This window comes from Sinocyclocheilus anshuiensis, unplaced genomic scaffold, assembly GCF_001515605.1.
Source record: "Sinocyclocheilus anshuiensis isolate Anshui unplaced genomic scaffold, SAMN03320099.WGS_v1.1 scaffold509, whole genome shotgun sequence".
NCBI lineage: Eukaryota > Metazoa > Chordata > Actinopteri > Cypriniformes > Cyprinidae > Sinocyclocheilus > Sinocyclocheilus anshuiensis.
Window position 1 is genome coordinate 620,564 of NW_015539853.1, and position 16,824 is coordinate 637,387.

At 37.0% G+C, this 16,824-nt stretch overlaps 1 protein-coding gene and 1 long non-coding RNA gene across 2 annotated transcripts in view; both read right to left on the reverse strand.

Moving 5' to 3' along the window:
- LOC107684728 (SH2 domain-containing protein 4A-like) overlaps positions 1-7,987 on the reverse strand; it is a 13,724-nt gene extending 5,737 nt beyond the window's left edge. The window contains exons 1-6 of the mRNA XM_016481065.1: positions 7,671-7,987; positions 6,400-6,722; positions 3,062-3,209; positions 1,508-1,625; positions 286-327; positions 115-156 (exon numbers count right to left, since the gene is read on the reverse strand). Of these exons, the coding sequence (XP_016336551.1) occupies positions 115-156; positions 286-327; positions 1,508-1,625; positions 3,062-3,209; positions 6,400-6,571 (522 nt within the window). The 5' untranslated portion in view covers positions 6,572-6,722; positions 7,671-7,987. The remainder of the gene's footprint in view (positions 1-114; positions 157-285; positions 328-1,507; positions 1,626-3,061; positions 3,210-6,399; positions 6,723-7,670) is intronic.
- A 6,512-nt stretch (positions 7,988-14,499) lies between these two features.
- The window catches only part of LOC107684716 (uncharacterized), a 16,613-nt gene continuing 14,288 nt past the window's right edge, over positions 14,500-16,824 (reverse strand). The window contains exons 3-4 of the long non-coding RNA XR_001633884.1: positions 15,958-16,025; positions 14,500-14,534 (exon numbers count right to left, since the gene is read on the reverse strand). This is a non-coding gene — a long non-coding RNA (uncharacterized LOC107684716). The remainder of the gene's footprint in view (positions 14,535-15,957; positions 16,026-16,824) is intronic.

Genomic DNA, 16,824 nt, shown 5'->3' on the forward strand with positions numbered 1-16,824 from the left:
AAAAAAAAAAAAAAATATATATATATATATATATATATATATATATATTATGAAGAAAGGTATATCTTTGAAAACTATACATGCTCTAATAAACATATAACACATGATACTTACATTTTCTGAAGGTGCTGATGGCTTTTCTTCATTTACAAGCATCTATGGGATATTAAGAGAATGCATTTATAAGATACATAAAATGGATTGCACTCATTTTTAAAGTATCCTGTTGTGACAAAACATCACTTAATATGTGAATATCATATCTGGTGCAATAACAAAACACACCTGTGGAGGCGCCAGAGTTCTTAATTCTTTGTCACTGTTGTCCTGTGAAAACAAAAAGACTTTAGACTGAGCAAAACTCTTCCACACTTCTATATATCATTACCATAACAAAAGCTGATGCAATAATCATATTATCATATATAATAATTATCTACTTTATGATCAGTTAAGAATCTGAAGGCGTTCAGATGTTTTTTGTGACTCTTGTGTGGCTCTTCGCTAATTGGCAACTATGAGCCACATGTGCAGATGTACAGGGACAGATGCTTGTGTTTAGCAAGTAGAGGATCATAGTGTGGTGATACTGGCCAGCACATCTCCTCCCAGGAGTGCGTTCACTGCGCACGGTGTTGCCATGGAAACTCTAGTGCAAACCCCCCACCCACCCATCCACCTTAGTATAACAGGAAAGAGAAGGTGGTGAGATCTCCACATATTAAGTGAAAACCTTGGATAGACAGTTTTAAAATGCACACTTTGTGTCCGAGATCCTGACCGAGATACAGTAATTCACACACATTAAAGATGACATCACTGCACTTCAAACCTACAAGAAATTCTGTTGATCACATCCACCTATTTCTACTGTATTGTGAGGGGTGGCCCTGCCCACTCTGAAATCTCATTGGTTTGAAATCCTGGTTTTCATAACGGTGCATTAGATATCAAGTCAAATACGTTTTCAGCACCTCACACTGCTTCAAATTGCTTTTCACTGGTTGGAAAGTTGTCGCATTGTTCCTGTTAAGACACGGTGTTACCGCATAATTTGGGCTGTCTGTCAGTTCAAAATCGCATGGATGCCAACTGGCCACACACAGACAGACATATTGATTACATGAGCAGAGCAATATAGCCATAAAGAGCTGCGCAATGAAAGAGTTGTTGTGCCTGAGAAATGGAGAGGTGGGTGGGTGTGTGGGAGGGCTTTTTTTTTGAAAGGATGAAAAGGAATAATGGAGGAGAAGGGAATGAAAAAAGGAGGAAAGGAGGGTGCAAAAAGAGGGAGAGATGGAGGTTGTGATTTATTTGGCTGTTGAACGATGACTCCCTGTGGAGAAAGTCCGTCTTCACTGCCCCTCGGCTGTGTCCGAGATTAATGGCGGCGACAGGAAGGTCACCTACACACTCGCACACACAGCTGCATGAATACACAGCAGCAACCAATTTAAGAGTTAAGCAAATGTGGAAGTAAACAAACACATGCACGTGAGCAACACACCTTAAAGTTCAGCTGAACTCCTGAGTGTGCTTTGGGAGGAAGGTTTTCTTGCCCTGATCGTACAGGTTCCGTTGTTGTTCGGTTTATCAAGTTGCTCTTTAAAGTGCTGGGCTGGTTGCTGAAATACATGACAAGACATGTGAAAACACAACAAACAAATCTACGCCCTTCACAGTCAAACACGTTTTCATCATGACACAGAATTTCTTTCAGATTTACATATGTGCTCATTTACTAGCCCTTTTTTCTTATTTGTTTATACACAGCTCGCAGAGGAGAAATAAAATATGAAAACATAAAAATGGTTAAACTACATTTATTTACACTACCATTAAAACAATTTCTTCATGAGGGATGCATTAAATTGATCAAAAGTGACAAAGTTACAAAACACTTCAACTTCAAATTAACACTGTTTTTTTTTACTTTCTATTCAAAGTATCCTGAAAAAAGGTAACACTGTTTCCACAAATAAATAAATAAAATGATATGCAATGCTTCCCATATCAGCATATTAGAATTATTTTTGAAGGATCATGTGACAATGAAGACTGAAAATTCAGGTTTGCTATCACAGAACATTACATTTTAAAATATATTAAAGTGCCCCTATTATGGATTTTTGAAAATTACCGTTCATGCAGTGTGTAACACAGCTCTAAGTGAATGAAAACATCCTGCAAAGTTTTAAATCTGAAAGTGCACCGTGTATAAAGTTATTGTCTTTCAAAAGAAAGAGTTGACTCTGAATTATTGAAAGGAGTCGTTTTTAAAACGAATCCCAAGCTTTCCCAAATCAAAAGAATCCCAAATATTATTGCCCGCCCACTTGTTGGTCTTTCGAGTTGGTCTGAATGAAAATGCAAATTCATTCTTTGGCACTAGGTGCCGCTTTTGGAGCGGTAAAATAGCAGTTTCCCCGGTAACGCTGTACACAAAGCAGCACTGCGCTCACAAACGCTGCTTTATTAGGCATGATGAAACGAAAATGAGACCAATCGGACCAATCATCGCAGATTAGCGTCACGCAAAGGAGGGGTTTGGAAAAATGAATCGTTGAGCGAATCGTTTGGGAGTCGTTGAGCAAGTAAGGTAAAAATAAATGCATATTATAAGACAATGAAAGTGTTTTTTGACCTTGCATGCATGTCAACCTGTTGTTGGGGACTCCCAAAACCAAAATATTAACCTTTCATAACCCATAATAGGGGCACTTTAAAATATATGAGTTTTATCTATTTTACTGATTACTGTTACTGTACTTTTTATAAATTTAGCTTTGGTGAGCATAAAAAGACATAAAATACCTTATAGACCCCTAACTTCTGAACAGTAGTATAAATAATATTTATATACATACCCCTTTTAAAAATCAAAACACAATTTTAATGATATTTTTCAGATACTATCAACCAAACAAACTGGGGTCTAAAACTCATATTATAGGTGGTTTATGTCATTAAATATAACTTGTTCTTATTCAGGTGTAGCACAACATCTTTATATCCTGATGCCTTTGTTGGTGTTTAAAGTTGTTTAAAGTTTTGTCCATACTGTGAATTGTTGAGGACGCTGACAGTTTTTCTCTCTCCAAACCCTGAATAGATGATCTTGGAGGATTTGAGCTCATCCATCTCTCCAATGACAATGACCTGCACGTCTCCATCTCGTCCCAGCAGCCAACTGACACTCTTGCTATTAGCTACAAAGGGAGAGGAGGAGAGAAAAAAAACACAGTCTTAGTGGTTTGTACCATTAAGCCTAATTGAAACACAACAAGCCTAGTTTAGTAATTATAATTTACATATTTAAACATATTCTTATACTTCACAATTATTTATGCATTATGTTTCCTGTTCTTATGAATGTTCTCAACCATAACATGATTCAATATGTTAAAAGGGAAAAAAATGGAAAAACAGTTTAAGGCTGCTTATTGGATCAGTAAAGCTAAACATTATTTTATCACTACATATTCCTTTATGAGAAGCTTATTAACTACTTGTCAAGTCTTAAGAACAAATGGCGCAACCAAATTAAATACAGAGAAAGACAACATGAGATACAAATTACAATGTGAAAAATGAAGGTGACTTGTACTGTATGAGAGAGAGAGAGAGAAAGAGAGAGAGAGAGAGAGAGAGAGAGAAACATTTGACAGCAAATAAGGAAAACCTTCCCATGATGAACTGGTTTTTCTTGCAGGCAAAATAATAAGATTCCAGTTGAACAGCCTGACTGACACACTCGTGATCCCAGTCAAGAGAAAACGCTCATGTCAAACCAAACAGGCTGAACTGCCATAATAGCTAAAACGACCATGTGAAATTACGTGGAAGTGAGCAGAAACCAAAGTAGAAACAGAAACAAACAACATTAAATGAGGCTAATTCACTGAATGCTTAAAAGGTATAAAATATTAAAAAGATATTATTTTTGATTTATTCTCTTGTAAGTTTTATGAATATATTTTCCCTTATTTTTAGGAAGCAGTCAGTGTTGTAGTACTCGAGTCCAGACATGACCAGACTCAGGTCCATCTCAAGTCCAAATCGGGACTTTTTGGGACTCAGCCAGGACTCGCTGTAGTTAAGACCAGCTCATTCGAGTCATAGAAAATATGGTCTTCGACTCTGACTTCATTCTTTCCGCCATATTAGGCCTTAAAGAGGTGATGCCAACAAAACAGCATCTTACAAGTTAATGTTGAAAGCAGTATTGCTGCTGAATATTTTTGTGGATTAAGTTCAGAATGAATGAAAACAGCATTTATTTGAAATAGGAATCCTTTGTTACAACATACATGTTTTTACTGTCACTTTTGTTTAAATGAATTCTTGCTAAATAAAAGCATGCAAATATGCAATGCAATATGTAAGACATGTTACAAAACCAATGGCAAAAAGCAAAACAAAACCACAAAAAACACAAGACAAAAAACATCCACATCATCTGTTCACAACTGTCGATAATTAAATCTACAATCCCAATGTTCTTCCTTTTACTTCCTCTTTCTTCTTCCTCAGTGTGTTTTGAGTGCCCGTGTTTCCTGTATACTTCCTGCTTTGTTGGCAGTCATCTATGTGAGGGAATGGAACTTGGCCTGGCTGACATTTCCTTTCTTGCTCTAAAAACTGGGTCAGTAACAGAAGTGTTTCCTCTGCCTTGTGTAGCCTGCTCACACAATGCAAGGGTCAGGATGTCTCCAGAGACTCTCTTTATTGTGTTATTTATTTTATTAAAGTTTTGCACTATTGTGTGACAGAACCTTGAATGACTGACATTTTATCCACTTTGCTAACAGACACCATGGTCCATTGGACAGGGTTGCACAGAGGTAGTCAAGATGTTGTATCGGTATGTCTTGGGGAAACCACTGACCTGCAAGAACAGCTGCCATTGTCTCAAGGAGATAAGAGGACTCTCTGTTCTCCTCTGAGGTCTGAAACGCAGGGATCTGATAAGAACTGCTTTGTTACTAAGCAAAGACAACTTCCTCCTGGATTTACGCATGTCAACCTTATTTAATGTCGTGAACTTCCTTATGAACCCAAGAGAATGGCTATACAGTGGCCACAAAAAGTTTCTGGACACTTCAAACTTTCATTGCATTGTAATATTTTTACCTCATTGACTAATCTAGTTGAGGATGATCTGTCAAAGTTCTGGCTCTTCCAGTAACAAAGCCGATTTGCCAGATTCCATAAGCCCTCTGTACGTCTAACCAGTTTAAACGGGTTTAACTTTAGCTAAGCAACGTAAAGTTTCATTTTTCATTTGTTTGCTTTTTCACAGCTCTGTCTCTTTTGCCATTTTACAGATACTCTCTATCTCTCAGATGCATTCCTCTCACATCTCAGCTGTTTACTCCTCCCTCTTACCAGCTTTTAGACAGCTGTCCTCCTCACGGAAATCTCGTATCTGTGACGTCTGCGACCTTCAGTGTTAAAAAGCGGTGAAATTAAGGGAAAAACCCCATGATATACATAGTTATTGACTGGATGTTTACAGTGTTTCAGTGTCACACTGAGGAGATCTTTTAACCAATATCAGATTCTGCTAATATTGGCCATGACATTTGTCCAATGACATCTGGACGTCTCCTGCTTAGTCAGAAGACTGTAAATTTGGTCTTGTGTCTTGTCCGTGACGTAGATGTTCCCAGTGGTCGCATCAATCACAGTAACTCTCATCTCATCGAATATAAATACTCTTGTGTTTCAAAGTGCTTTCTGTTGTCCAAACATCTTTCCACATCTGTGAGCCTATTCTGACATCACAAGATGTTTTTCCATGAACTCCATGAAGGCAGTACCACAGTAGTGAACCGGGTGCTATCAGCTAAGCTATTCTGTCCTGGCTGAGTCATGTGCCATATTAAGATGCAGACCATATTAAGTCATTTAAAGCCAGCAATAAAAAGGAAGAGCAGTTTTCTGTGGCTTACAGATGTGGGAATGGTAAACGCACTGATTAAAGATTTGCATTAGCAATTCAAAGGTCCCACATTCAAACCTCAAGATGTTGTAGATCTTTAATCTAGACAGATCCTGATGACCATGGCGCAAAAGAACTTTAACTTCAAGATGACTGTCCTTCTAAAAAGACAACTGCATGTCTTTTGCAGAAGTGCCATACCCAGTCAAAAAGGATCATGTCTAAATATATGATTTGCTTAAATTTTATTTTGTAAATTTATAAGCCGTTTTAATGATCTACCCACCCTCATGTCAAACTAAAAATATTGTAAGGAATAAGGAAATATTGTAGCACTGTTTAAAGTTTGTTTAAACTAAATACATAAAATTGTAAATGTAATCTACTGCATTAAAAGTTCTCGGAGAACTCACTTCAATGAAATATATTGAATAATATATAAACCCAGTGCCCACCTGTCTTTGGTTTGGGCTTGAGTGGTTCCCTCTCCAGCTTCTCCTCACGCTCCTTCCAGCGTCGCACCTGCTCCTCGCGCATCTTCAGGAAGAGCGTCTTCTTCTGCTCGTCGTTCAGAGCGTCCAGCACATCCGGGTCGATGTACATGTCGTTCAAGATCTGCTGCAGCATGGCCGTGTGTGTGGTTCACCTGATTTTATCCTGAGATTCAGCAACAGTCCTTCAGTACAAGGATGACGGTGGTAAAGATGATGAAGCCCAGCTCGGTCCGTTCACCACACACAAGCTCTCATCACTAATTAGCAGCCATAAACTGGACACGCTATCAGAAGAAATGACAGATTAGAACATCTGGAAGCAATCTGATCTCTTTAATAGTTTGTTTGCTCTTTCTCTTCCTGTGCAGCTTTCGATATTTTGTGTCTTATGTTAAATAGAAAGTCAAAAAAGCCTTGATCTTTCTTTTTTCCCCTTCTTTTCTTTCATTCATTCATAGATTTAATAAAACATTTATTTTTATTTAGGGATGTAAAAGTTAACTTCAAATATATTAATAATGCAATCATTTTAAATGTGTGTTTTATCAAATGTTATATTATTTATTTTCTGATTTTTAAAGACTAGTTGGAAATTAAGAGGTTAATTGTGATTATTTTACTATTTTATAATTTTTATTTTATAAATGTATTATTTGGTCATAGCTTTTAAAAACCAGAACAATATGGTTATTAATAGAAATAGAGAACTAAAAAAGAAAAGAAAAATGTAAGCAGTTTTCAAATAATAAAGAAAGTTTTTAATATTTACATAATGATCAGCTTTAGTATAATGACACTGTAAAGGTTAAGAACCCTCTGCTAAAGAGCATATTTTACTCAAACACATGGTCTCCAGGCTCTTTTTAGGCCTGACTGTGGGGATTCCTCAGGAACAGGGGTTCGCTTCTGTCGTCAGCAGACCCCCCTCCATTCACAACTCTTCTGCTCTATTTTAAAATTGTCTTATTTTGGCCACAACTGAACTGGCATGCTGTGACCTCTTTAAGAGAGATGGCGGCTGTCTACAACTAAAAAAGTCTGAGATCATATCATACACAAACCAGTACCGCAACAACAGCAACTGTGACTGAGACAAAACAGTGGATGTCTGCCTGCCTGCCTACACATATTACAGACTGCAGTTAATGTCTAGAAATGAAGACAGATACGGTGGCAAACAGAAAGTTGGAAAGAGAAGAAAAAAAAGCCTGTGTGAAGTAAAATGTACTCACAGCTGGGTGCAGACGCTCCACGGTAGACTTTACTAGGAGTGAGAGTGAGTGCTTGTGTGTGCCTTTGTGTATGACTTAGCTGGTGATATCACAGCATTCCATAGTCTCTCTCTCTCTCTTTTCTTTTGCTCTCTCTAACAAACGTACATGACACAATGTCCCTTGCCTTCACACAAACACACACTTCCTTTCTGTTCCTGTAACTCTCTCAGGCTGGAAGGAAACTCAGGAAGCAGACCTCAGCTGTTGGCACCGCAAACGAAGTAGCAGCATCCTGTTTAACAGAGACAGAGGCGGGAGAGAGTTTGGGAGAGAGGAGGAGGGGCGGCTGAAGGAGAAGAAGAAAAAAATGACACCGCACTAACTTCATCGCTTGAACAAAGGAATTTACAGGAAAACACGTAAGAGGATGAGTCGATCTTGACATTACTCGATGCCATTTCAAAAATAAAACACAACTGTACAGTATTTGGCAAGTGATAAGGCACTTCCTCTCTCACTGAAATTTTCCCAATGATTACTTTGTAGTGCAGAAAATCTCCCCTTGTAATTTCCTTATAAAACTTTTTTTTTTGCTGTAAATTAACATACAGGAAGGACACTGATTTACAAACTTAAAGACTTTGTTAAAAAAAAATTCATGTAAAAAAGACACTGTTAACGACATTGTGTTTTCAAACACGCAGCATGCTTTAGTGTAATCCCACACCAGGGGGCGCACGAGTGCAAGAAACTGTCTTTGTTATCACTCAGAAATAGTTTTACTGCTGTAATGAGTGCAGTGATACTCTAGGTTAATTAATAAATCAGTGAAATTTGTGACCGCACAAATTTCCAGTCATATTTGACACAAATCCAGCCACTCTGGAATCTAGCTTTCCTTGTTTTTAATCTTATTCTTCTCTCTCAGTTCCTATTGGATTGGACAGTTTTCATCTGCAAATGTATACTGAAATATATATTTTTTTATTCTTTCGGAGAAATCTGTATAGGGAAATGTAGGCTGCATTTACTTTGTTACGGTTTAAATACTGAAGTTTAACCAACAGCGCCATCTACTGGTTTTCGAGAACCGGTCTGTTATGAATGGACCTGATAACGTTGATTTAAAGGGATCGTTCATCAAAAGTGGATCATATTCAGATCCCAAAATGCCTTGCTGTGTAGCACCAAACTTGATACCCCCACACACACACAAACTCTAGTATAAACATGTGTGTTGGAGAATGCAAATTCTGTCACCAAACGGTTGCTGATTCCCATCAACTTCCATAGTATTGGGGGGGGGGGGGGGGGGTGGTTGGATACATAACTAATTGTAACGGTGTTCATTCGAATACTGTTTGGAGTGGATATGCCTTTGTGTTTGATTCCTTTGTGGAGGCTCTTTCATATGCTAGTCGGAGTTGTCCATGCTAAAGCAGATCAACATATTTCAACGCACTCAATGTTTTTCTGAGGAAAGAATAACTCATTTTTGCCACGGAATGGATCATCATGTCTCAGATAAGAACTAAAAGACTATTTCTTTGGTGTAAAATCAAGGACCAGGTTTTGATTTTGTTTATTAGTTCTTTATTATGTATAGAGTATAATTAGTTTTCACTTGAACCCATTTAGCATTGGGGGGAATAAAACAACAACAACAAAAAAAAGAAAGACTGTTTGCTGAAGTTCATGAATTGCTTTATTTGATCTTAGTGATGAACCCTCATTTGTGGCTAATCTAAAAATAAAAGAAAGAGAAGTTACACTGTCATTAGTCATTAGTGCTTGTTTTCCCGTATTCTTTGAAATGGTCCCAATCTTTAATAACATTTCAAAATTACCACACTTATGTATCAGCTTAGACATAAATGTTTTGGACTGTTAAATCTACGTTGCTCACAGCAAGGGTCAAGCAACAGAATAAAATCAAGCGTTTCATGTTGAATGGAAACAAAGTGATCTGAAACTTATGTGGAAACCATGTGTATAGTAAAGGACTGCTGTATTTTCATGAGCAAATTACTTGTATCACAAGAACAACTACATGAAAATTGAATTGCAAATAAAAACATACTGACTATGGGTCGTGTTATGCAAGTCTGGTTATTTCTTTACAGATATAATCAGTAAATAATATTACTTATCTAGTGCTTTTGATAATGTTTGGATAATGGCAAAAGTGATATGGCTATGCTTAAATATTATTATTCTAAATTGTACTTATTATTTTTACTATTAAAGGGGTCATGAACGAGAAATCAAATTTCCCTTGATCTTTTGACATATAACAGGTCAATTTAATATAAAAACATCATGTAAGTTTCAAAACATTCTCGTTAGTTTAAAAACAGCTTTTTATTGAAACCAAGCTCAGAAAACCACTCGTTTTGGAATGTGCCACTTTATGACTTAGTGTGGCTAAGCACCACCTCCGCAGGAGAAGATCAATGCCTGCTTACATCAGTGCCTCTTTAGCCCCGTTCACTGATACACACTTGTAGTAGGAGGAGAGGAAATACTAGAGAGATGCAAACACAGGATTAGGCCTACTCCATCAACAGAACCATACAGATGACATTACAAGACTACAAGTAGGGCTGGGCGATATGGCCAAAAAATGATCACAATACAATTTTTCATATCAGTCGATATTGATAATTATCCAGATAAATTTAAAATCTTTATTTCTTTCATATTTTTGCTTCTAAGTGTAAGTTGTAGAAACCAGACTGTTAACTGTGGTTTTAAACTACTCTTTACAGTCAGAACATGACACATCACATTTTTTAATTCTGTACACTTTTCCAGTCAATTGTCTCTTTGAAATGCACATTTGACAGTAGCTTGAGTTGACTGTAGTAGTAGCTTGAGTTAGGATGCAGATGTAAATTTATGTTAATTATCAAAAACAGTAACATCTGTAAAAATTGTAACAACCTCATTTTTATATGGTGAAATTTAATTATTCTGACTGTTTGAGTTAGTTAAAACCACAGTTAAAACCACACATATACCACCTCAATATACCATGGTAAAAATGCAACTATATGGTTTCTAGGTATTTGTATGAAAAACAGCAGTCTAAATACATTTAGTATAAATGCACAAACGCCATAGCTTAATCACACAAAATACTGTAATTATTACTATTTTAAATCACGGCGTCATTTGTGTTTTTCGCTGAAATCAAGCGCTTCACACTGGATCGCACAGCGCTGTTTGGTGTCGCGTGATCAAGGCTCATCAGCGAGTAAATTTTTTTGAACGAATCTTTAATGTGACTCGGGAAGAACGAGTCGTCTTGGGGAGTGATTCGTTCAGTCGCGCATGCGCAACATCATATAGGTTCTGTACTGGAATTAGTCAAGTAGTTTACCTATTTCGAGTCTTCGGTTTTTTCCGAGTCATTCGTTCATCACGTGACAGCCCCATAAGTTTAACCAATGCAGTCTGAGCCGGAAAGAGACTTAATAATAATAACCAACTCTTTGTTATAACATGTCCCATCACTAAAACGCATCTGCTCAAGCGAGTTCGCGCTGCGCTGTCGTTTGAACTCTGACCGAGCGGATAAATGCTCCGCGTGACGCGCTTCAAATGAGTCACGCTGTTTCGATCCGCTTTTGGGGCAAAATAAACTTTAAATCGAACATTTATCAAACTCTTGTTATCGTTTTATCGTGAAAAATTACATCGCTAAAATTATCGTTATCGTTTTATCGCCCAGCCCTAACTACAAGACAATGTGTAGTGTAAATTGTGAAAAATAGTCTTTGAATTGCCTTCCTTGTGATCCTAACATATCTAGAACGGACGCGAGCACTGTTGCGTCATGTTGTGAATCAATTTCTATTTCAGGTCAGAAGTGTGAATGCTTGTATGTCAGAAATAGAGCGGGACATCAGTTTATTGTCGGAGATTTGTTGTCAATCCATGTGGCATCCAGTGTAGGCATCCAATTTGTTGGCATCCAGTGTAGACAGAATCGCAGATTATAGTGGGTTCTGTTGTCTATCGCGTTGCACCGCTCGTGTCTAGGGTTGGGTATCGTTTTGTTTTTTTTCGATACTGGTGCCAAATCGATACCTTTAAAATGCTTCCGGTACCTGAACCGATACTTATTAAAAAAAATAAAAAATAAATAAAAATACCCCAAAAAATGATGGATTGGCCATTAGCACTATAAACACATGATGTCTGTTTCATTCATACTGGATGCCAGAGGGCGCCCTCGCACAGAAAGTCCACATATCCAGTCACACAAGTAGCTGAACTCATGACCTTCCAGGAAATCCCTTATATGGTCAAAGGCATGGCTATTATAGCTGTAACTGAGTAAACAGAACATATAAACATTTTGAATGGTAAAACAAAGACAATAAACACTCGACTGCAACAATATAGTTTATCTGTGTTATTCAAGTCATCTTTGGTATTTTCATAACAATTAAGTATATTTATAATCCATTGCTAATCGATGTATTCTTTTTAAAGTAGCCTATGGAACATATTTTCTGCCTCATTCTGTAACAAGAAGCCACATCAGATCACAAAAGGAAGAATTTGACTTGTGTTGTGGAGTAAAAAGGTTATAATGTTCTCTTTTGTTGGACAACAGGTTTAGAAATGTGAATACAAGGGAAGGTTAGCTTTAGGCATTTTAATTTAAGCATGTTTAGAGCTTAGTTAAGGGAAGGCTACCTGCTGCCATAAGAGCAAGTGTAATTACTGCATTCACGGCGTGTATTTCAAGCGCTCATCAGATGCTCTCATTTCCCGAGTTGTGCTTTTAAGTCGGAATGTGAAAACATGGACACTCGTTACTACAAAGATTTGTTGGATTTGTATTAGAGCTTTCCGACTTGAGTTCACGTGCATTTTCTCAGTCGGGAAATTATTTTTCATGTACGGTGCCGGTGATGACGCTTCTTACATCCGACAAATATTTCAATCGATCGCTCAGGCATAGCACCGAAATGAGGCACCGAAAATCGGAGTTCTGATTCGGTTCTAGTACATACCGGTTACATAGGTACCGGTGCCATATTGGTACCGGGTTTCGGTACCCAACCCTACTCACGTCCGGTGTAAACGTGGGGAAAATTAGCAAAGGGCTCCAGATCGCGTCAGTGAAACACTGTTTGGTTTACTTTACTTTGCTAAGGATTCATTTTTAAACAAGACAATATGATGCCGAGTATATACTGCGTATTTATACTTTTTTAACCCCAAATGACCCATGTTGTTTTCAGAGTATGTCACAGCAACTTCCATCTGCTATTTAAATAAGCAAAACTGTTAGCCAATCACAGTAGTGGGCGTTTTCTTGCTCATCTTGAATGCACCTGCAGAGAGGCCCAAAAACAGGATAGAAAATAGTCTATTACTTCTAAATTATGATGTTTTTGATGTAAAATTACACTAATATTATAAGTGAACCTCAGAGAACATTATAAAATAATAAAAAATGCAGTTCATGACCCCTTAAATATTCAGCCACCAGATGGCACACTTCTCAACAAGAGCAGATGAGCAAAACTAAATGACTGTCAAAGAGACTTTATTGGATGCCTAAAAGACACATTCATGCAGTGCATTCAAACATTCACTCCATCCAGCATGGCAACTATAATTCAGTCTTGTTCACAATGTTGATCTGCTCCTTAAGACATTTAAGACTGAAGCACAGACACATCTGCTATGTCCAATAAGTACAGATGTTCAGAAAGGAGCCACATAATTATGCTAGCTGTAGATTTTTCAAAAAGTTAAAATATAGGCCTACTGTTTAAAGTAGTTTACAAGACTACAGCTTGGCTCATTGTGAAGGCGCAACTGACTGATAACTGAACTAAACTAAACCAGACAAGGTTTGTGCTCAGGATAGATAGCCCAAAACTGGCTTCTAGATGAAAGCACCACACCCACCAGCGCTTTAACACAGAAATAGGTCACTACTGACTCATATGAGGCGCTTAGAGTAGTGCTAGACATCTGGACACTTTGGAATGAATGAGAACAACAGAAAACAGACTGAACTTCAAACGTCCTGAAAAGTTTTTTAAATTGCAGTGCTTTCTGCACTGAAAAAAATGTTTCATTCATCCAAAAAAATGTAGGGTTATATTCACATCTATATTTTTTAAATTGAGCCAATGAAAAATAAATAACTTGCCCTAAACCATATTTTCTGTCTATGAAAACTATTTTATAAAACCTGGCACAAAGTATATTTTTCTTGTTGAAGAAAGTTTTACAATTTAAATTCTATTTTTGATCCAAACAAAAAAATATAGATTTAATCAAAACAAAAATTCTCATTTAAGAAATTTATTTTTATAGTTTTCATAGACATAGAAAATATTGTTTAGGGCAAGTTATTTATTTTTCATTGGCTCAAGTTAAAAAATATAGATGTGAATCATTACCCTAAATTGTTTTAATTGGATGAATTAAAATTTTTTCAGTGTAATTTCCAAGTTAGATCTATATCAGTTGTTTTATTTTTCCAATTTGTTAAACTAGAAAATTAAGAAAAAGCAAACAAATAACGGAACATTCAATTTTCTGTTTGATTTTAATTCAATTCCAAATGTTCATTTAAATACACAACAAAACATTAATTTTTTATCTGAAAACATTTCCCCATAAAACATGAAAAAACTAGTTTAACAAACTAACATACAACTGTTTATCTCAGAATCACAACAAACGGCATCAAAACTATATGGTTTTATTCCACTCCGAGTTCACAATATTGGCAGTACTGAATTTTAGGTGCTAACTCACCTTTTCCGAGGTTGAGCATTACCTGCTGGTTTACTGTAAAAAGAGCTGGCCTTTTGGGTGATGTCAGGCTTGTCGTTGACAACTTCTCTGTGAAGAGCAAACATTAAAGTTACAGTCTTTATAAGGGCATCTGACTTAAGGGTTTACATTTAATTGTTCAGTGTGCCAGTCAATAAATTGATCCTCCTCAGAACAGGTCTCAGTTAACCCACATGACATACTGCTGATCTGGAGTTTTGCTGTGAGGTGGCATAAGTGTACATTTTAGTGCATAAAGTAATTTAAATGTATGTACATGCCTGATGTGAACAACGACATTGTTTCGTTCTTGTATAACTTCCATGTTTGAACATAGAGACAGGGTTTCACAGCATACACTTAGTCCAGGTGCAGAGCATAAATCAGTCTGAAAAAATGGATATAGAAGGCCTGAGATCGGTCAGTTCATCCATTACAAAGTTCTCTTCCAAGATGAATCCCACTCTAGATGGGTTAGATGTGGACTTGCTTGATCAACACTGAGGATTCTTACTGGAGTCTGTCTTGTCAGCTGCATCCTAACAGAGGGAGAAACAGATCGATAAAGACATTATCAAGTCAGTTAGATAATGCTGTTGTCAAATACTCAAGATCATATGCTGCGTTCACACCATGTTCTACTTAGAGCTGTTCATGTCCTTGGACCGGGAACTGTGCGTTTCTATGGCAACACTATCAATGCCTAAATTAATCTGCAGCAGTCAGATACAGTGGTCACGTGGTACAAGTAGAAGCTCTCAGAAAATTCCCAGATTACAGATGGTAATTATGAGTTCTACAAGGACATGAATTCTTTTTCCAAGTTGGAATCTTGTAATTATGGCAAATACAACATGGGATGAATACACTTATATGTACCTGGTTTACTGTAAAAAGAGTTGGTCTTTGAAATACCATCTGGGTGATGTAAGGCTTGTCGTTGTCCACTTTTCTGTGAAGAGCAAACATTAAAGTTACAGTCTTTAAAAGGGCATCTGACTTAAGGGTTTACATTTAATTGTGCAGTGTGCCAGTCAATAAAGTGATCCTCCTCAAAACAGGTCTCCGTTAACCCACATGACATACAGCTGATCTGGAGTTTTGCTGTGAGGTGGCATAAACATTTTAGTGCATAAAGTAATTTAAATGTATGTACATGCCTGATGTGAACAACGACATTGTTTTGTTCTTGTATAACGTCCATGTTTGGACAGGGTTTCACAGACAGGGCTTAGCTTAAGCCAGGACTAGGCCTTGGTTAAATTTGGATATTTAAATAACTTTTATAAAAATGCCTGGAGAACTTTACTGGTGTGCATCTTGAGACATGACAACGGCACTGGCATATTTTAAGATGTGTCACTACAAGATATTTTCAGTCAAGACAGCTTGAACATGCATTTTAGTCTGAGACTGGCCTGTGAATCCGGGGTATAATGTTTATATAACGTTAGCTGTGCTCTCTTATCACAGTTATGAGGGCCATACTTACACTTCCAAAGCATCTCTTCCATTTCTTCTTCCTTCCAAAACAAGATAGTCATTAAGAGGGCTCTGAACCTAGAAAGAACAGAAGTATATTCATCCGTTTTTGTATATCTACACTGTAAAAAACTTCCTGTAGAAATTACAGTAACTAACTGGAAGCAGTTCGTTACTGTAAAAAAAAGAGAGAGATGTAAATCAACTGTAGAGAATTGTAAATTAACAGTTAATTACTGGCAGCAACCACAGCTGCCAGTATTCTACTGTTATTTTCAGGACGTCATGCCAATAAAGCAATATGAATTTAACTGAGTTGAAATTAACAATTGATTACTAAGCAATTAGATTAGATTATTATCTTTCTTTCTTTTTTCAGATCGAATGCCATCAATGCAGGAGGTGGTTACAGTAACACAACCAACTGTGAAGTGTTCATGTAGTTCTCAGATATAATGCACACCTTTTAGATTTGTGCTATTTATTAAAATAAACTGTCAAATCACATGTAAATATTGCTATTTTTTTCTTTACGAATATGGGCTCAAGCACAAAATATGCCTACCTTCCTGTAGAAATTACAGTAACTGGCAGCAGTTCGCTCGTAACTTACTGTAATTTTATTTTGTAGCAAAAATTCTGTATTTTATTTTAGCGTGTCATTTAACTTGCTGTAAATGTATTTACAGTGTAATATTGTTTAACATGTGGGAAGATTTGCATAATGTGCCCAAATGTTCACACAAAGAAAGAAGGCGTAACTTTCATTCTTGCTGTTGCCACCGCTGCCATGTTGTGGAGTCGCTGTGTATTTCGTTGTGAAAGCGAAACTACTTTGTTTGACCTTCCAAAAGAGGACACAACTAGAAATCAGTGG